General features: G+C 46.3%; 1 protein-coding gene and 1 long non-coding RNA gene across 7 annotated transcripts in view; both read left to right on the top strand.

Moving 5' to 3' along the window:
• Positions 1-7,721: 7,721 nt before the first annotated feature.
• Positions 7,722-21,570, top strand: part of Kirrel3 (kirre like nephrin family adhesion molecule 3) — a 553,630-nt gene continuing 539,781 nt past the window's right edge. For 5 of the 6 annotated variants that reach the window (XM_060371462.1, XM_060371477.1, XM_060371470.1 and 2 more), the window contains exons 1-2: positions 7,786-7,923; positions 10,382-10,815. In XM_060371462.1, coding sequence (XP_060227445.1) covers positions 10,761-10,815 — 55 coding nt within the window. In that variant the 5' untranslated portion in view covers positions 7,786-7,923; positions 10,382-10,760. Of the gene's footprint in view, positions 7,924-10,381; positions 10,816-21,570 lie in introns of all 6 variants that reach the window. The other variant, XM_060371465.1, reaches the window with a different exon arrangement.
• LOC132648945 (uncharacterized) overlaps positions 10,822-21,570 on the top strand; it is a 75,447-nt gene continuing 64,698 nt past the window's right edge. Inside the window, exon 1 of the long non-coding RNA XR_009587344.1 lies at positions 10,822-12,161. This is a non-coding gene — a long non-coding RNA (uncharacterized LOC132648945). The remainder of the gene's footprint in view (positions 12,162-21,570) is intronic.

The raw sequence follows: 21,570 nt of genomic DNA on the forward strand, positions 1-21,570 counted from the left end.
TTGACCCTTAGTGGACCACTCCAAAGATCCCTCACTGCTGTGAGCCATTATTCCTTACATCTGGTCCCCCGAAAAAGACCCTTACTACTTGCTCAGCCTTAAAAGGAAAGAAATATCACCACCCATTCCTGCCCCGGAAAGATTCTCTGTACTTTCCTTGCCTCTTGAGGTGTAATGAACCTCCAAAACCAACAACCTGTGAGCAAGTAGCACATCTCCATATAAGAGCAGAGAGCAAAAACAGTTGGCTCTGGTGGGAGTACTGTGGGAGACTTCAGTCAATAGCATACATCCCCTCCTTTGAAAAATGGCTGAGTGAATGAGCATCCTATCTCAAGAAAGGCCAGGAGCCATTAGTGAAAGCAAGAAACCCAGCTTTACATCTCATTCGAAAGATGGATTCACTACCTTCCTCCCAGTCCAGGTGGGTGAGTTAGTTTAGAGTAGAATTTGTCTGCCCTCACTGAAAACTCCAGTTAGGCAATGAATTATTCCAAGTGAATTAAGTGTATCGATCCCCTCCCCTTTCTGACACTTTGCAGATATTGCTATCAAATCATGCTCCATGCAAGTGTCAGTTTTTGCCACAGACATCTGAAGATGGGATCAAATATTCACTTGAGTTTCTTGGCATCTAATAAAAACTCACAGGCGTAGCAGGGTGAGGGGAGAACAGGCAATGCAGCCCCCATGATGAGGTGTCTCTTGGGAAAAAAAAAAAAGCACATGTGGTTGGTGAAAACGTGGGGGTGGGCTGGTACCTCTTCACCAGGTAACAGCTAGTCAAGGTTATGCTTTGTGCCCTAACCTAGTCAGATAAATATATATATATATATATATATATATACATATATATATATATATATATATATATATATATATATATATATATATACAAGCAAACATACCAAAACAAGACCAGGTGAAGGAGCATAGAAATATATTGTAAATATACCCCAGCTCTGGCTAGACAATTGAGTCACATTTTAGATTCAGTCTCTTCCAAACCAAAGACACACATTATTCCAACAAGACCCTAAATGGGGACTGAATCTTTGATGTACATGTATTTCCCTCCTCGGTATAGCCTGAGCATCTGTATTCTCCCCACCCAAGAGAAGCCCAAATGAAATTCTAATAATCTCCGATTGGATGGCAGTGGGAAGAAAGACCTCATACCCATAGGAAGTAATTTGGTCACGAGTGTGGAGCCCCCATGAAGAGAGCTAATGAGAAGATGGCAATTGTCAAGCAAGGAAGCAAGGCCTCACCAGACACCAGCTATATACATACTTTGATGTTAGGAATAAACATATTGCCAGGCTCCTGGATGGCGAAAATTATATTTCTGTTGTCTAAGGCACCAGTCTATGATATTCTGGATTAGCACCCCAAGTGTCTGAGATACCCACCATAATGGTCAGATATCCATCTCTGGGTAATAAATTCTTAATCCTCAAGAGTAAAAGAAGCTTTTTCTGCCTTACCTAGTTGAGAAGACTTTTTGACCAACAACTATTATATTAAAACTATTGAGTATATTCTAAGAATGGATCATCTAGATTCTGCCCCAGATCTAGCAAATGTAACAGTAAAGTATTATGCTTTGTCTATGTTAAAAGCCCTGACTGCGTGGGAATATACTTGCTGATGAAAGTATGTGATATATGAGTTGAATTTGCTTAAAAACGATCCAGTGGGATGGAGGGAAGCAAGGAAGATAGGTATAACAGCTTCATTATTACTGTACTAGGTGTGGTGGTATACAGGAGTGCTCATAACAATAGTTCTCTAGCACATCAAAATGATCTGAAAGGATTGTTAAAACACAGAATCAGGGATTCTTATTCTGGCATGCCAGTGGAGGCCTTCAGCTTTCACATTGCAACAATTTCTCAGGGTATTAGTCAGGGTTTTGTTTTGTTTTGTTTTCTGTCCCTGTGACAAACACCTGAGAGCAATAACCTAGGGCAGGAAAGATTTGTTTGGGTTACAGGTTCAGGGGTCTTAGTCCATGCTGGGCAGCTGTGGTGAGGCAGAACAACATAGTACAAAGGCATCACCAGAGCAGAGCTGCTCTCTCATTAGCAGTGGGAAAGGAGGGAGGAGGGGGCCAGGACAGGACATGCCCTTCATAGGCATACCTCCAGCGACCAGCTTCCTAGAGCAAAGATTTGCTTCTTAAAGCCTCGCTCCCAAATAGTACCACAAACTGAGGACCCGAATAAGAAAACACAAGCCTGTGGGGGAGCATCCTATATTCAAAGCATAACACAGGGATGCAGATGCTGCAGCCCAACGACCTCACGTTGAGATCCGCCATGTTATACTTACCCTCTATTTTTATGTGATCAAAAAAAGTCAAAATCAAGTGGAGCTGTACTGAGCTGGCACAAAAAAGCAAGATGCAGGAGGCATTGTCTCTGTTACTGCCGACTTCCGATCTCAGCCAGTCAGCAGCTGAAAAGATGAAGAAGAGACACAGACTTGTGGAAAACACTGAACCATCAACTCTATTCAAATTGGTTCTAGTGTGGGGAAAATTAATGTTGGTTTTCCTCATTTACTCTGAACCTATGTCTGCATAATTGTTATAGAGCATGACAGCTTCTGAGCGGGTTTGGGGATGTGTAGTTAAGCAATATGAATAACCAGAAATTCTAACTCTTTTATTTGAGTGCTAGACGTAGGTAGTGATGTATACAGACTGATGGCATCACATCCCATAGTTGCCTGAGACTCGGATTGGGTTCAAAATGTAGTCAGAAATATTTCTCTCCAACCTTCAGATGCATCTGGCTACAGTAGACAAATGTGGACTTTTCTGGCTCTGGTTAGGTAAAAGCCATTGAATGACAAAGAATTTCAAAGCATAGGTATTCAATGAAGTGGATAGAAAAAGGACAGTAGTACTTTTAGCTGAATTTTGTTTCTTTTTACACTACCTAGCAAACAGTCACCATATGCCAGACATTGAGTTTTATTTACTCTGGGATATGCAAATATATAGCCAAAAGAAATGGTCCTAAGTCTTGAAGATCTTACATCTAGTTTTGAAAATAAATAAGTACAATTAATAGTTGTACAACAAGAGATTATAAGGACATTAAAAAATATCTATGTGAAGAGGCTACTAATAACATACATATAAATAACAGTATAGAGACTGAGCAGCTAATATCTATGCATTTAGTAATGTGTGTGTGTTATAACAGTAATAAAAAAGAGAAGCCATGAATTTGAAACAAGCAAACATAAAAAGCAGGTAGGTGTATATGGGAAGTTTAGAAGGGAGACAAGAAAGGGGAAAGGATACAATTACATTATAACAAAAATAAAAGCTAATTTTTACAAAGAAGCTATTCTTTTATGGCCAAAGGGGAGAAGTAGAGAAGCAAGCCCACCCAAGTGGCATTTGCTGTGGTTTGGACTGAATGTTTCACAATGGCCCATGTGATCAATGTTTGGTCTCCAGCACATAGTGCTAATGAGAGGTGGAATATTTGAGCAGGGGGTCACTGAGGGTCATATATGGGGGTATGCTTTTATAAGGGACACTGGTCTCTCTTTCTTTCTCTTTGTTTCCTGGCTCATGAGGTGAGTATTTTTGTCCAGACACATACTGGTCCAAAACAATGAAGCCTTTGATCACAAAGCAGAGTCTCCAAGACTGTGAGCCAGAACAATCCCTGTCTCTTTTTAAGTTGATTATCTCTGTGTTTTATTACAGTAACAGAAAGCTGAGTTGAACCACATTCCACCTGATTCGAGGAACATCTACCATTTGTTGGCAGGACAGAATAAAGTAACCGGGAGATAGAAAGCATATCAGGGAGAAGAAACAGTACAGCTGACTGTACAGTGTAGATGAGTTCGCTGTTGATTGGAATCAGTGAAGTACTTTGGTACAATTAGAGTTCACGTCACAAAAGAGAATGGTGATGAGAAAGGCATGTTGGCTTGACCTGCTCTAAACAATGTGACATAAAAATGTGTGCTTAGTTTTAAGGATTTGATGGGCTGAATTATGTCCCCTCGAATATTTATGATAAAAAACTACTCTCTTTTGAGATAGAGTCTTTGTGTAGCAATAAAGCTAAATTAGGTCATGAGGCACAGGTAACAAAACAGTAGGGTTGGTGGCCACATAAGAAGAAAGAAGACTGGCCCAAAGAAAGGCCAAGAAGTACATACCAAAAAAAAAAAAATAGCTGGCTACAATACAGGAAAGAGAATTTTGCTGGAACTTGACTCTTTGGCACCTTGATAGTGGATTTCTAGTCTTCCAAATCTGTGGGAAAAGGACTTTCTGTTGTTCAAGTAATCAGCCAGCAGGATATTGTTCCAGCCTCCCAAACAGACCAAGATGGCTACTTTCTCCATTTTTAAGCATGAGGAGATATTACAGAAATGTATTTCAAACAGACTTATGCAGTAGAACAGCAGGTTAAACAGGGGTGGGGGATATGTTTGTCTGGGAACTACACCACAAGGAGAGGATGTATAGATCTGGGTAGACATGAAAGGAGTTGGGCCTTGAGTTGAGGAGTTTGGAATGTTGCAATAGGAGGTTCATTGATAGCATGTAAACAGTAGAGTGGTGTGTGTGTGTGTGTTTAAAGTATATTCACATAACCTATGCAACTTTGCATATTATAATTTTAATATCTTGTCTATGGAAGTATATCATTTTATTATGTGAATATGGGAAAGAAGGATGGATGAAGGGAGAAGGGAAAAAAGAAGAAGGAAAGAAAAATTATATAAAGCAGAAAACAATTTATAACATAGGCTTAGGTTAGGATGGCATGAAAATAATGGAGAAAAAGAAGTGCAGTATAATTTCTCTGACTTTGAATACCAAAATTAGTCATATAACAGGAATTTCATTCTTGTTTTCCAATATTTTCTACATAATTAGCCTATTCGTATACACAAAAAGAACCCATGCCATATTCCAAAATGACACCAGCCCTGTTCCAATCTCTGAATAAGGATGCTGAGGTTTTTTTCTCACTGCTGTCCCTGGAGCTTGGATGCAGGTCTTGACCTGTCTACTCAGCCAGCAATGAAACAAAGTGCAGCAACCACCACCTCCTTTTATACTATTCTCCCTGTCTTTTCTTCCCTGTAAAGTGTATACTCTCTGGGCCTTTGCTGAGAGAGATAATGCCTCTCCCACAGGAACCCAGTGCCCTGAATGCATGAGCATGTCAAGGCTAAACAGGTCTATTGTTCTTAAACAGCATTGCCAGAAAATCATATTCTTGTGCAGAATGATGTTCAGGAGATAAAAATATCTTTCATTTCTATAGTGCCATGCATCTTAAAGTGTGTTCCACATTTCACAAACTATATATAGGCTCAATTCATTACCCATCCCCATAAAATACAGCCAGAGTGTGGCAGGCACATGCCAGATGTTTGACAATGGTCTAATAACAGAGTGAGGATGAAGTTAAATTGGATTTAGAAAACAGGAAGCAAGATGTGGGGCACTAGGTGAAGCTTTGTTACTCATTCAGCAGTATGTTTGGTGATTCTTGCCTAGCAGGGTGAGCAGAGACACAAGTGAACTAGAGTGACACTCTTCCTACATGCATGGAGCAGCTAGTGTATCAAAGAAAATACATTTTGCAGTAAAATGTGATTCATGTTAGGATCAAGTACATAGCGCTGTGGTCTTCACAGACTTTAAAGGAATTCCTTTCCCATCAGCCACAGTGCCATCATCATTCTTGTGCTAATAAAGGGTTTGCATTCAACATAATGATAGGATTTATGTTGAAGAAAATCTATTCTGGAATCCAGAACCCAGATTGCATGTGAGCACTGTTGAGGATGGGGGGAGATGAGAAGGGGGGAGGGGGACACACAAGCAAGTTGTGGACCCAGAGCACAGTGAACATGAAGCAGTTGAGAGAAAGTTGGAACTCATGAAATCAGAGGGGCCCCAGGAGATTTTATGGTTGCAGCTAATTTCTCAGGAATGGACCTTTGAAAATAACCTGCGCTAACACTGATGGCACTGGAGACACCATTGTAAATCTCATAATGCTGACAACTGTGGCCTCTCACAAAAGGGGTTTGGGATTGAGGGGAATCTCAAAGATCTGTGGGCTCCCATTAGTTATTTTATAAATGAAGGAGACATTCCTATGTTTGTTAAATATGTATAGCAGTTAGCAGTGCCCAGGCCACAGGCCAGGACAGAGGCAGATTTCCACCCACACAGCTGGACCTAATCTTGGGTGAATCATGAATCGGCGAGACAGACAGCCTAGGCTTTGGAAGATACTGTAAAAAGCTGAACACCTGTTCCCTCAGGCCCTTTCCACTGCCACAGACAGACCGACCACGGAGAACAGGGGTTAAGGTCTTACAATCCTGCTACACTGGTGTGAGCAAGAAATGTGGCTCAGAGAAATGAAAAAGAAATAGGATGGAAGATTGTCCCTGCCCGAGTCAGACGTCTGCCATGCAGAGAGGGCCTCTGCAAACCATTTGGTTTTTGGAAGTGTATGTAGTTAGTTTGCAGACCTTATTAACTTCACTAAGCATGGAGAGTCAGCTTACACCGAACTCCCAGTAGAGACCCCTTCAAAACGTGTTAAATCTCCGGGCAAGAGAGTTTCGACCAGTACAGGCAGAAGGGTGTAAAAATCAAAAGAATGATGTGGTATATAACAATGTGTCTCTCGTAAAGACGTAACAAGCTGGGAATTCTGTGCTGCCTCCTTCTCCTTAGGGGTCCCGAGGGTACAGCGGGGAACATCAAGACAGTGTGTGCTGGTGGGGAGCCAGCAGGGAGGAACACAGAGGTTCTGTGTCCTGTCATCTTTCAGTTCTGCAGTTTCCTGCAAGACCTCAGGCAAATCAACCTGGTCCCATCTAGAAAGTACGGTACTTGATGGCCGACCTTCAGGGCAATTTCTGTCTTACTAAAAAGCCAGTAAAAACTGACGCCCTTAAAAACTCAAAACGAGCCTTTGCAGAGAACCCGGGAAATAATTGTTACTGATAGATGGAGAACCACAAAAGTCACTGAAAAATGGCCACTGGGACCGGAATAAAACTGAGTCTGTAGGGTCTGTCTGACTGAAGGCCAGCCTGTTCAAGACATAGAACAACAGTACACTCTTTTGATGTCAATAAAAACAAAACAAACAAACAATAAAACAAGGAAAAAAGACCAGGAGGACATGCTCACTGCCAGAGAACAGGGCCTGGAAGCTATCCAGTTGGGTTTGGCCCTTCTGCAACTTCTTGACCAATGCAGTAGGAGCTGCATTCCCTGTGGGCACCCAGCTGCATGCCGCTCTTTGGGAAACCCCCTCCTGCTTGACCCGCAGGAAAGTAAATGGTGGTGGGAGCACTTGGCGCTAAAGGTCTGGGGAAGGGGATCTGGGCCTGAAGTCCCCCTTCCAGGCTATAAGCCTGGAGAAGAAAGACTGGAGAGGGTGCCACCTGCTGGCGAGGGACCTAGCCTTGCACGGTGGACGCCAAGGAGAGCTGGTGTCTTCTGCGCGTTGAAAGCTGAATTTGGGCTGCTTCTCAAGTTGTTGGTTTTCTGCTTTCTCTGGATAGCTGCTAGCTCCATAGGCTGTGTGTTCTGAAACCCCGTCCCGTGCGTGTCACCCCCTAGATTGTGAGGTTGCCTGCAGTGATGGTGCTGGCTCTCCTTGCATCCATTGGACTCGCACTCCAGGTCTAAGGACTCTCCGCGCTTCTCCATCAGGTGGAGCCGTGCTCTCGCCGCCTGCCTCCCTCCTCCCTGGCAGGGAACTGCTAGCAGGCCATCCTGCAGCGCCAGGAGGTTAACCGAGCCCCCGGAGGAGGTGAGGCCGCCAGCTTGCGCGGGCGGAGATGGCCGGGCCGCCGTCGGGGCCGGCGCCAGAGCCCGGCAGCCTGTGGGTCCTGCAGGTACCGCTCGCGTTCCCTCTGTCCCACGTGGTGGCCGCGGAAGATTGCCGTTGGTTTTCCGGCACTCAGGGTTTAAACGCCTCCTGGTCCTTTTAGAGGCAGGCAGCTCATTACTTAATCCAAGCTTTTTCTCTTTCTGCGGGAGACCGGAGGCTGAGGAAAGAGAATGAACCGGGGGGAGGGCAGAGGGGGAGTGCGGGGGGGGGGGGCAAGACCCGCCTTGCTGGAAAAGGGGAGGTCCGCAACCACCTTAGGGGTCAAGAGGAGGGACTTGGAGACTAGAGTGAAAGTAAAACCATGATCCTCCCAACCTTGGACTCCCACTCCTCTCTTCCCAGGATTGAGCTTACCTACCCACTGTGGTGCGCAGACACTGCTGTGTGTGTCTGTTGACCGGCCGTGAATTGCACACTTCACTGGCCCCATGACCCTGTTTTTTTTTTTCTAATATTTTCCCCAGAGCGGCTGAATTAAGCAAACCTGGGCCGCGGGCCATTTAGAAGCTTGCAATGAAAATTAACCAACAGCTGAGAGGATAAATCTTTAGTTAAAACATCAAATGCTGCCTGGGCAGGTACATTCCTTCTACATCCTAGCGGGTTCGTTCGCTGCATGGTTTGGCCTTTGAAGTGGGACTCAGAACTTTCATCTCCCCTGGCCCTGAATATTTAGTGAAAATCTACTACTGATGTACGGCGCTATACATACCAAATTCGCGCCCTCCATATATGATATGGCACATGCTCCTTGGGATTATTGTTCCTCTTTTGCATGTGTCTGATTTACCTCTTGTGTTTTATTGCATTATCTCTTATTCCAAGCTAATGGACCAAGGCCATACTAATGTTGCTTCTGTTCCTGGCTTATTTGGCTGATGGGATTGCCTGTTATTCAGCATCTTCCCCCATCACAACCACACACAAACACACACACACACGCGCACATACACACACAAACCAGCTTTCTTATAAATTTCCCTTTGATATGTTTAACAACCTCTGAGAGATGTGGTTAAATAAACTAATATGTTAAGAATGGAAAAGTCGACAAAGCATACGCCTACTAATTTATATATCTTTGATGTCAACTGCCAGGTGTCAGCTCCTACCTGTACACACTTAGGCAATGTGCCCCTGCTTCCTTTTTTGTTGTTGTTGTTGTTGTTCATAAAATCTAAAATACATTATTTTAGCTAACATCCACACAGAAACTCAGAGTTGGAATGTGCCTTGCAGTCAGCAAAGCCCACGTTTCTGTAATACTGATGGAAGGGTAAGAGATTCCTAAAAGGACTCCCTAAGGTCCATAGACTGCAGAAAGTAATGATTGATTTTATAATTGAATGTTGAACAGCACACATTGAAAGAGCATCTTTCCTTTTCCTTTCTCTCCCTTCAGTCCCCCTTTACCCACTCTCTATAACACTGCATATTTTTATGGGTTGCTTTGTAAGATACTTAGTGTCTTGTGTGTACTCAACTTCCGCTTTGGATCTTGCGCTCCTGGAGGCATGGTCTATTTTACTTCTCCCCCATGGCCTGCTTATTCTAGGCATACCTAAATGTCCATCAAGTAAATAGACCTAGATAAATTCATGTTGATATCCTGGAGGAAATAGAATTTGATTTGAGTGTGGATTTCATGACAGGTAAAAAGACTCGCAGGTTCTTAAAAAACGGTTGCCTATGACCTTGGCCTCTCCTTGGCAATCAGACTCACAGCACCTTTTGGAGAAAAGGCATTCTTAGAGTGATGGAGTGCTCATTAGGGAAGAGGCTCCAATGCAAAGACATACTGCTCCTTGTCCTTGTTAGGAAAGGCAGAGACTGGGATAATAATAATAAATAGGTATGTGTCACAAACCTGCCTGCGTTGGCTCTTGTTCCTGCATTTTGTTTCCTCTGGAGCACTGCAAAGCAAACCAAGATCCAAACAGTCAGGGGGCTTATCAACCAACCCCCCACCCCAATCCCCCACCCTAATCCCCCACCACACATGCACACACACACACACACACACACACCCCAGGAAAGCCCCCCAAATGCAAAGCGTGCTTATCTCTTCAACTACCTAGCCTTGGGCACACACGTTGGCCAAGTCCTTGCTGGGGAAAGATGCACCCCTCCTGACGTCTCCCTACTCCCTTTTAGCCCAGTTGCCAGTCCCTAGGGCAGCAGCGAGGCGGGCACATTTTGTTGCATGTGCGCCAGTCTAATCATCGGTAACTTCACTCCCGTTTAACAACATTACATCGCGTGAAGAAAAAGTCACAGCCCCGCTCGGTGCTCACTCTGCGTTCTGGTCAATAATGGTAACAAAAGCTGAGTGTGCCCCTGTTTAGGGAAAAGAAGGAAAGCACAGCCTTTCTGCAACCCTCCCGTTTTGCAAAGCGTCCCCCTTTCCAAGTGTTTCCTCTTTAATTATGACCTGTTTCCCCTCCCTCTTCCCCCCGCCCCAGCTTCTGTGAAAGGAGCCCTTCTGTCACTCGTCACTCGCTCGCTTGCTGGCTCGCTCGCTCGCTGTGGGAGGAGCCCGCCAGAGGAAGCCGTGTGCCTGGGATGCCAAGAGCCAGAGAATGGATCTGCTCCGAGTGGGGACATTGCTGAAGATCCCGGCTTCCCGAGGCAGCTGAAAACTAGCATTTGGTTTTGGCTGCCTGCAGATATCCAGAGACCTGAGCGGACCGGAGGAGGGACGGACCGACGGACAGCTAGATGGTCGGCGCGAACCCGGGAGGACCGGCGGCGGAGGCTGAGCACCGCGAGCCTAGCCGCCGAGCTTGAAGAGAAACAAACTGCACGCCCAAGTTGCCCAGCCGGCTGCCCGCGCGCTGAGGAATGAGACCTTTCCAGCTGGATTTGCTCTTCCTCTGCTTCTTCCTCTTCAGTCAAGGTAGGAACTCGGCGCGCCGGAGTTGGAGCAAAGTCGGCGGCGGCGGAGGGCGCGGGAGGCTGAGGGTTGGGAGGTGGGCAGGCTCGGGAGCTCGCACTGACCGAGGGTCTCGGTGCCGGCCCAGGGCTAGGAAGGGACGTCGCTTCTCGTTTGCAAATGCAACAAAATGGTACTGTTGATTGGTTTGCCTTCGGAAAGAAGGGGTTGGAAGGACAGGGGAGGCTGCACTTTCTCCAATCTCCTGTCCACAGCCAACTCAAACTCTCCTGTGCTGATGAGTTCTTTATGCACCCGGTATGTTAATTAGGTAGTATCCGTGTGGATAGGCCATTAGGAACTTCTGGGATCCCGCTGGCCTTCACAGCCGGGGTGGAGAAGGGGAGCCTGGCGTGGGTGAAGAAGAGCTAACTTGCCCCGGTGTGCTTAAAGCCGTAGTGCTGAATGAGGCTTGCACGGTTGCAGAAAAAGACGCGATTACGGAACGCACTGAGGCGGGTATTTACAGTGACTGGGGAAAAGAAGGCTTGGAAAGAGTTACATTGAATGTCGCCCGTTTCTCTGAGCAAGGCTGAATTCTGAATCCTACCAAGCGCTGGATTCAGTGTATGAAATGGAATTTCGCCCCTAGTGCTGATTGCTTCCTTTCTGAAGCTTAGCAGGTGGACTCTCTAGAAAGAACTTTGCTACCTCTGGGCTTCTTGCCACTGAGACTCATGGGGCTGGTCGTGATGGAGGGAGCCGAACTAGGTGCCTACTTAGCTAAAGGCATCAACAATCACCTGTGGAATTGAGATTGAAGGGGCCAAGTAAACCGGTTCCTTCCCACTCTTTTGGAATGCCAATGCCGCCTCTGCCATCTGAGGCAGCATTTGTGCCAGCCAGCACAGCTCTTGGACTCTCAGAAAAAATCCACAACAGAGAACGTCCATCTGTTGATTAAATGAAGGGTAAAAGTTTTCGAGAAAGCACAACGTAACCATGGGTGGCTGCCTTTGCAAGCAAACAGCGTGTCTTCCTTGCTTCTCTTGTCAGGAGAAGCCAAATATAAGCAAAACCAGGGTTCCTCCTCTCTTTCCCTGGGCTTTGTTATCACTGTAGATTTCCCCCTTACCCGTGCAGTTCAAACTTTGCGGCCACCCCTCCTGAGAGACTCAAGGGGCCCCTCCCCCTAGAAGTATGCTGCATAAAGCATGGATATGCAGGTTTATAATGAGTCCATGCACACACTCAGATGGTTGTGTTCATCTCCTCAGGACTCCCTACAGCAACATGAAGATAAACATTATTTCCTCAAGTTTTCAGGCTGGGTGAACAAGAGCCATTCGAGAATCCTGCTGTAGAGTGATGTGAGTTTGGCTACAGTGATGTGTGCGCGCCTGCATATAGACACTCCACACATACACACACACACAAACACACACACACATATACTGACTCCCATTTTTCTTGCCTCTTCACTTGGGAAGTTTCCTGTAGAAATCCTGAGAGGAGAAGGGGACCTTACCACACACACACACACACACACACCCTCACACTTATGGACCTTATGCAAGTTTTTGTCCCTCTTGTATTTTTAGAAGCTTGATCAGTACTTTCTCAGATAGGCATGAGAAGCCTATAGGTGTCTAAGTGCTTCCCTGCCTGACTGAATCATTACAGAGTGTATTTTTCTACTGTGCTTATCCCTTTCTCAGTACCAAGCTGTTTCTTGACTGCCTCATATGAATCTTTAAATATTTACCTACCAAGGGTAAATGCTCTGTTTCATCCATTCTTAGCCCTGAGTGCAGTAGAAAGAAACCACAATGCAATTTGTATCATCTCCTTATTCTTGCTGTTCTGGACTTGGCTTGCAATGTCCTACAGCGCATGTATAGTCCATAGAATTTCAATGCATCCTCAAGAACACTCTGAGAACAAGGTGGACCCAGGTAGCCTAACCTTCCTGCTCTGAACGCTGGGAATCATGAACATAAGCACATCACCATACAGTCAAGAGGAGAGATGTTTGATTGGTTCATTGCAATGTGATATCAAGATCTTTTCACTGGATTCCTCAACACTTAAAAATTATATTATATTTCTCTACTTACTTTCGTGTGCCTTCTCTCGGGCAGGCGCATGCTATGGTGCATGTGTGGATTTCAGAGGACAACTTGCAGAGTTAGTTCTCTCCTTCTACCATGTACTTCCTGGGGGTGAAATTCAGTACATCAGGCTTGGTGGGAAGTACGTTTACCCTCAGAGCCATCTCTCTTCTCTAGTATACATCTGTAGAAATATGGATGTTGTGTGGAGTATTGTGAATGTCCCAGAAGATTCTGTTTGAAAAAAAAAATATATATATATACTTATATATGCTCTCATGCCATGTACTGGTCAAATTATTACATAGAGCAGATCTACCTTCAACAGGACATGGAAGGACTAGCCCATGTGATTTTATATGGCCCCCACTGTGATTTCCTAACAATAGTTGACATGCACGCGTGCACGCATACACACACACACACACACACACACACACACACACACACACAGAACCACTCACCTGGACCCTGCCTTCTCCATATTGAATCCTCTGAATGTTTTCCCACAGAAATGTATATAGGGTCAGAACTGTCCTTAACTCAGAAGGAGCATGGAGTCAGGGGTCTCATTAGGGCTATATATGGCATAGTGGTGACATGGCCACCTGCTAACCAGCACTTATACTTGCGGGAACCTGCGTGTCTTCTTGGAGTTCTGAGAATGTAGTTCTCATGCTCTTCTCCCAGGACCCAGAGCACCGCAGTGTTGTAAAGTTTTCATTCGCTTGTGGGTAAATTCCTAAAGTCTATCTCAATCATCTTTCCCTTCCCGATTTTTTGTTTTGTTTTGTTTTTTACTATGATTCACCTTTACTTTTTTCCACAACCCTTGAGAGAGGGCAGAAGCTAACATATAGTTGGTGTCGGTAATGTTCTGCCTCTTTCTCTTAATGTTTGGGCTTCTCATATAGACCAGGATCACATAAGAAAGAAAGTTCTTTCTTAAGGTAGTTCTTTAAAAAGTTCTTTTTTAAGGCAAAGGGACAGTCTCCTGTTCCCGCCCTGCCAATGTCTCTGGCTTTGGCTTCTGATAGGGTGTGGAGAGCTGCCAGCATGTGCTATTTGTGGGTTTCTCTCTTGCTGGGGATGCCTCTTCCCTCAGCTGTCAGGATGGCCATGCTTTGTATAGAGAAGGATAATGTCACAGCACAATTTGCCTCCTGCAGAGAACCAGTATGTTCTGCCCCTGGGTGAAGAAGAATCGATTCCCTTGTCATCCATAAACTTAGAACTTGCTACATTTCCCCCTTTATTATTTCAGTTCAGCACAACTATATCCTTCTATGCCCTCCTTAATCTTCCAGCCTTGTTCCATCTACTCTGCACATGCACATCTTAGGTGACTTTGAAGGAATAGGGTCTCAGCAGGATGGAAGACTCCCTGCTTCTTTTGCTTCTTAGGTTCTGAGACAGTTTGGGCAAAGTGCAGCGGAGCAGACATGGTAGCTGCTCCTGAACATGCTCTAGGAAAAATGTTTTCTCCATGTACTGGCATTCCACTTGGCATTCCCAGGGTGTTTTGTCCTGTCCAGTGATGGCCTGGTCACAGGATTCCAACTCTGTCCTACCCAGAATGCGTGTATGCTTTGCCTGTGCTCCTTGCAGTACTGAACACTTAGACTAAAAAGAAATGCTCTTTTTTTTTTTCCTGTGAGTGGTGTCTCCTAGCTTAAGATCAGTCTGGGATCCATCTCCTTAATAAATGCTCTCCTGATGATTGGGACACATCAAAAGGTAGCCATTGAGTGGCAGAGTTACAGGACTACCTGAATCTCCAAGGAAACGGAAGAGCATCAGGCAGAGGATGAACAGAGTGGGTGATGAGAGCTGGCCACGGTGCAGGAGCCCTGGAGTGACAGGAAACATGGAGGAGAGGAGGCACTGCAAGAAGCTTGAATTTGCCAAGAGCTCTCTTGAGGAAAGGAGGGAAGGGGAGGAACTTGGGGAAAGAGCACAAACATTTCAGACAGGGCCCCCCAAATGAAGAGGGGATAAAGGGGGTTCATTGGGGGGGAGAATCAGAAAATGAAACTGGGAGTGAACCACTCGAGGGGTACTTGTCCTCACCCCGAAATGTCACAGAAGGAACAATGATGTGAGTGATGAGTATGAGCCTCCCTGCTGCTGGCACCCCAGTGGCGCGATGTCTAAGGGAGGAAGAGCCACTTCTTTTATCTTGAAAGGTCAGAGTACCACTGCCAAGGGTGTGTGACCACTCCCTACTTCTGGGTGGGGAGAATGGGGTTTGCCTGTGGGGAATGGGGGTGGCTTCAGTGGTTGCTGCCAAACAGGGAGCCCTCAGATCTATTGAGGATGCAAAAGAAGCTCCCCAGGGGCACAAGGGTGTAAGGGGCAGGGGGAGGGAAGTCAGCATCTAAGCATGGCACTGAGAGCATGCCATGGGTACAGGAAGGAGGATCTGGCTCAGAGCATAGCAGCAGTGAGCTAGGCATTGTACCAAGGAGCAGCCCTGCCTGGTGTGTGTGCCTCTGTTGGTGGAAGCCAGGGCCAGCAGGAGATGGGGTGGAGCCAGGGATTAGGCCTGAAGATGCAATTTTTCATTTTTGTTTAGCCCAGTGGGGGTGACTTAGGCTGTATTATATTGCAGACCCAAAAAAAGCACATGAATAATCCAGAGTGAATTCAAGAGATTTCAATAGCAAAATAATAACAATACTAATGATACCTTTGATTTGTGGAGTACTTTTCTTCCAAGGAGATAAAAAAGATAAACTGTTTTGGAAACAGGAATGAGAAAAATAGAATTGCCTTTGATGGAGGAGTGGAGAGAAGGACCAAGAATACTTGTTTTAGGCTCTTAACGGAGATGGGAACAGTGGGAGAAGTGAGGCCAGCATGCACATGACCTCAGCTGCAACCAGTTCTTATCCTTGGAAGATATCGAGATGACTTGTAGGTGGAAACCAGTCTGGCCATCTTTAAAACTGGGGTCCGTCAAGAGACAGAGAGGCCCCGAAGGTGACCCGTGCCTGTCCCTAGCCATGTTCTCATCCATCAGAAAGGGAGGTAGAGTAAATCATGAACACACCTTTTCCATGCTTGACTCATGGCAACGAGCCTCACTTCGGTGGTGGCCTTGCAGCAATGAGAGCCCTAGTTTTCCCTTAAGACCAATGAACAGCCCAGAATTCCTAGGCCACCCCCATGTGCTGGGGGCTGCCCATTCTCTGGAGTTTAGTGAGCCATCTGCAAGCCCTCTACTAGCCAGAGCCAATGCCTATACTCTTGCTGCTTCACCGCATTGCAAAGGGAATATAGCTTTCTTTCCAGTCAAAGGAACGAAGTGAGAGCTGACTTCACTGGCACATAGAACTATTCCATATGTCATCGTGTGGCATTTTCTTTTCCTAAGGGGAAATCAGTATTTACCCAGTTAAGTATGTACATCAAGTGCGACTATAGATAACCTTCTAGATCATTAAAATGCTACTCTCCCAGACACACAAGGGAGGGTGTGCTCTGCTTTCTACCATCGCTTTAGTAGGAAGCATGACAGAGCTTTGGCCTCACTCACACACCCCTCCAAAACCCACTCTGTGCTATCGAGTGAAAGGTGACACAGGAAGGAAGGCTGTGAAGACACCAACATGCCCTTTCCTCCGTGGACTGCTTTTCCGAGCTTAGCATCAAACATCGTGCTCACCCTTGCCCCCTTCTCCTCTCCCAGAGGTAAAGAACGGATGTTCTGGCTGTATACTTCCAGAGGTCAGTATGTCAATATTGGACACGAGTTTCCTTTATACCATGGCAATTTAGCATAGGCTGCTTGGAAACAAACATCTTCCGGAGGCACACAGTGTCTCAGTGAGTACACAGTCAACACCACAATGAGGATTAAATAAATGTCAGCACTCTCTGCTTACTCTCGGGAACAAGCTTAGGCCTTGGAAGAGTGGCCAGTTTGGGTGGATCTTAAGCAGTTCTTTTGTTGGTGCCCATGTGGGCTGTACTGAGTGGGAGGTAGACAATCAGCCGACTGCTTCCTGGGAATCCCGGCTAAAACTGTGGCCGCACAGACACTTCCCACATAGCCCAGAAGGCATTTCCTGGCACCCTAGAAGCCTCCATGTGCCCTCCTGCAGCCCTCCACGCATACACACACACCTGCCTAGGTCTCTAATGTCAAGGTCAAGCAAATTTGCCCAATTCTGGTTTTGGGCAGTTGAAACTAAACCCACCAGATTTTCCATGAGCCCATCTTAGACACATCAGGCTGAGTAGTCTAGGTGACCTGCCCCCTTGAGGAAAAGCACCCGATGGCTGTTGAAAGTTTAGATTCTTCTCGGCTGTGGCTGGCACGGTGGGAATTGAACACAGGAGGCTAAACACATGCGACTTTGACCCTTCCCCGTTTCCCCTCAGGAGCAACATAGAGCCTGATGTCTCAGGAGACGAAGCTGATTGCTCCTTATTTCGTGAGCAAATAGTATTTTGTGACATGAAGCTCAGTTCTTGGCTGCTCAGGCGGTACTTATTGCTGGCATACTGTGTGGTGGGTGTGCAGTGTCGGAGATTGATATGAAAACAGGTGAGGCCATGTTTCTGCACAAGAAGTCAACACTTCCACAAAGGCTGCAGAATGGTTCTCTAAGAATAGCAGAGATCAAGCCAGGGCATCAGAAAAGGATGTCCAGAGGAGAGGCCATGTATGCTTCCTCTTAAAGGATGTTTAGGAGCGCTCTTGATAAAGCCTGAAGCAAGTAGCTCAGGCTGTACCCGGGAGTAGGCACAGACAAGAAGACCAAATATAATGTGACTTATTTATCAGCAGGAGCTAGACTGGGCATGTTTGAAGTGAGAGGGGGACCTTGGGAAGGGCGAAGCTGCCTGGCTCATGGTTGTGAATAACATGATACGTCTTTTAAGTCAATATCTTTAAAAAGATGTTTAGTAGTTTAGGGTCTGCCATCTCTTCTGTATTAGAGCTGTGGGGATTCACTTGTTATTCGTGGTATTCCCTCTGCTTCCCGGAGGCTGAGAACTTGTAGAATTGAGTGGAAGTACACTTACCTCTTTCTAGCTCATCTTCCTTTATGGCTGCTATGTTCGGATATGGGGAAGTGGGCGACAGAATAGCAATGGGAAACTTAGTTAACTGTTGGTCTGCCTTCCGAGGGAAGACAGATGCAGAGAGCCCAACGCACTGGAGGCAAGGGTTGTGGGTGGTTGGAGGGTATGGGGAATGGGAGTTGACTCTTTCTTAAGCCCCCTGCAAGCTGCAGGGACAGAGGGAACACAACGCTGAGCAGAAGAGTGAATCAGAAGGGAAAGAAAGAAAGCTGCTTGGGGACATTTTCTGGCAGTGTTTTTCTTGTTCTCAAGAGGAAGCAAACTGTAGGCTTTCGGGAAAACAGGGTTGCACATTAGACGACTCTACCCAGATGTCAGAAATGCTTTCCAAGTCTCCCATGCCAAGGAACCTCTCATCCAGGAGTCAAGGCTATATATCATCAGATTTACCCATGTCTTCTGCAGCCTATTCTCTTCAGTGACTGGTAGCAGCTGGCAGGAAGCTCAGCGGAGAACAAAACCCTCAAATGTCCTGCAAAAAGTAGCTAGTGACATTTCCAAAGCAGTGGGTATCTGAACATCCTGTCTGAGGCTAGTCTGTTGAGCAGGACTCTGATGTGAGTTCTCAGAGAAGAAATTCAGCTCATCAGGAATGCAGAAGACAACTCATAAGAAGGGAGATGAGCATGGACAAGGTGACAAGGCACCAAACTCTACAGTCCCCCAGGTCCTATCTCTTAGCAACAATTGGGTTGTTCTGGGTAGTTCTCCTGGCAGGAAGAGCATGCATTCTAGATCTCTTTGGTACCTAGAAAATTCTTTTGGCCAATGTTGATGACAATGGTAGCAACAATAGCTCTGTTTTCATCACGATGGCTATGATAATTAGCATCTATGAACATCTTCAGAAATTATAGCGCACCATTTGCACAAACAATACCTCATTTTATCACAATAGCAACTCAGGCAGGTTGGATGCCATCAGGCACCCGGAGTTGTGACATCTGACCATTCTTTCCAAGCCAGCTCACTTCTTTGTGTGTGGGGGGTTGATGCTTCTCAGTGAAGCTGGTAACTTAAAGCTGCTTCAAATCATCAACGTAAGCTGTGCATGCAAAGATTAGACGCTGGAATGGAAGAAAAACATGTTCCCACCCCCCACCCCCAACCACACCACCCCTCTCCACACTGGAGAGAGAATCCAGGACCTCACTACTACTAACATCCCCGACATGTTCCCATAATTCATGGTAATCATCCGTGTCCAAGCACAAAGCAGGGATTTTAGCTGTTCCTTATGAAGGACAGGGAGCTGAGCCCCAGAGTTGACCTTCAGAAGGTAACCCAACCTTGTAGCCCTGTTTCTTTATGATTCCAGGCTCTTGCTGAGTTGATCTGTCACATTTCTGAAGTTCGCTTTTACCCTGAAGGCTCAAGGTTTCCAGGCCACTGTGGCCTGAAAAGTGGCAGGATTGGAAAATAATCAGGAAGTTACTTGTGTAATTCCTTTGCCTCTGTCTCATCCACATTTACATCTTTACATATCTGTAAATCAAGGAGTTGAGAGCTTTTTAATAATCAATTGGTTAAAAAACCCTACCTTTTAATCACGCTGGTGTCTATCACACCGTTGGGCACCTAGAAGTCTATGAATAAATGCAAAACTATCAGATGAAATATAAGGACTAATGAAAAATGAGAGAAAAAAACATAACACATGATGGATGTCAGTGTACATAAAGACGTTGAGGCACCCAAGCTAGAGTCACAGGGAAGCTTAAAGTTTAATTTAAAGCTATTTCTCCAAGGTAGATCTTGAATGCTCACTAGGGATGCTGCTAAGAGAAACATCTCCTGGAAAGCCACTCACTCCTGGGCTTCAGCAAAAGAAATCATTGTGCTCTTCTTTTGTCCAATGGATGTCAGTGCCCATTTCTGTCAGTCACCTGCAAATGTCACAGGTGACTCCACTCTGGTGCAGTGTGACAGTCCACCTGTCACCCTTGGCAATGCTAGGAGCTATGACAGCTTCAGAGTCACTCTGGGGTTTAGTTGGCTCTTTGGGCAAGCAATCATTCAGGGGACAGAAAGTTACGTTTTCTTGGAGTGCTGCACAAGATGACTCTCCTCTCCTGATGCCTTGCTGCCCTAATGTCTAAGGAGAAACCATCACTTAATCCCGGAGTGGCTCTGTTCCCTATACTGTGGGACTTGCACTTTCTGTGCCTCGGTCATAGATGCTGGAGTCCACTCTGTGTTTGCATTAAACTGTAGCTCTTTGGGAAGCTGGCTTCTTCGGAAGCCATTTTCTTACAAGGGGCGCTGAGTCTTTAAGAGGGGTGACTGTGTAGAACTGAGTTAGCAAAATGTTTAATCAGATCTACGCCGAAGATTGCAGTCCCGAAATCAGCCTGATGGTGGCAGCAGCCGCGCTTGCAAAGCCAAGGAGTGAGCTCAGAGCAAGCTGCAGAGGGTTGGGTGCCTAGTGGTTTTAGGCACAGCAGGACGGCCTGGAGCTGCCCCCTCTCCCGCCCCCGGAAGCCAGGCGGGAAGCTAGGGGTGGGATGAAGAAGGAGGGCGATGAAACCACATTCTTGATAGCCACAGTCCGCTCCCAGTGAGAGGCTGGACTCTGCTTTCCCGAGCCCACTGGGCAGTGAAGGTAGAAAGTTCAGAGGAATTCCTACACAGAGAGGCTAGAGCTAGGTGCGTGCAATTAACAGCCATCAAAGGGGCCTGGAAAGGCTGCACAAAGGGGAGCGAGCAATCTCAGTTCACCAGCATTTTCTTGCCGTGAGGTCTGATACTTCTCCTGAATTGTTGAATCTCGGTCCTCCCCGAAACGGGGCCGGCCACAGGAGCCTGGCCTTCCCTGAGCCAGTACACTTCCTGTCAGTCCTGTACCCCCTGCCCCCTCCAGGGTGCCAGCTGCTTCACATCCAAGAATCAGTGCTGGTGCGCTATTTCCATGCTGCAAGGGGGTGTCCTTATCCCTGGTTTCCTGAGCAAGCTGTTGAGGTGCATTCTGCTTTCACCTCTGCTTAAGGATACTAAATTTTATTGGCACCGTTAGAGGAAACTAGCCAACTGCAGCTGTTTGATAGGGTGTCTTCCCAGCGAGGTGACAAGGTGCCAGGTGCTAGAAGCAGGTGTCCCGAGCTCAGCAGGACAGATGATGGGGGAGTGTTGGTGGTCCCAAGAACTCCTTGCCATTGTTCTTTCTATTAATCCTCAATGTGTCAACTTGCCCCTCGGGTTTTTGAGATGTCTCCGGGCCCCGCCCCAGAATTGTTTCATGCATCATCAACTGAAATTGTGGAGATGGGATGAAAGAAGGATGGTACCACTGTCAGGGGCATACCACAATCTTGCCTGGCCTCCATAACCCACGTCACTGGTAGCGCTGGCCACTGATGTTTCCTGGAGTCGTCAGATGTCATGTGACCATTCTGTAGATTGAGGTTGTTCGTGGAATTTTCTGTTAGGTTTGCCTAAACCCAGGCCGCATCCCTCACCTGGCTCACCATTATAGTCCCGCCCTGGTTTCACTGGAACAAAGTGAGCTCAATGTGTCTTTACAACTGCTATTTCCAGGGAGGGCTAGGAGGCAGCGGAGTTAGAGAGAAGATATGTA

Source organism: Meriones unguiculatus, chromosome 1 (genome assembly GCF_030254825.1).
Source record: "Meriones unguiculatus strain TT.TT164.6M chromosome 1, Bangor_MerUng_6.1, whole genome shotgun sequence".
Taxonomy (NCBI): domain Eukaryota; kingdom Metazoa; phylum Chordata; class Mammalia; order Rodentia; family Muridae; genus Meriones; species Meriones unguiculatus.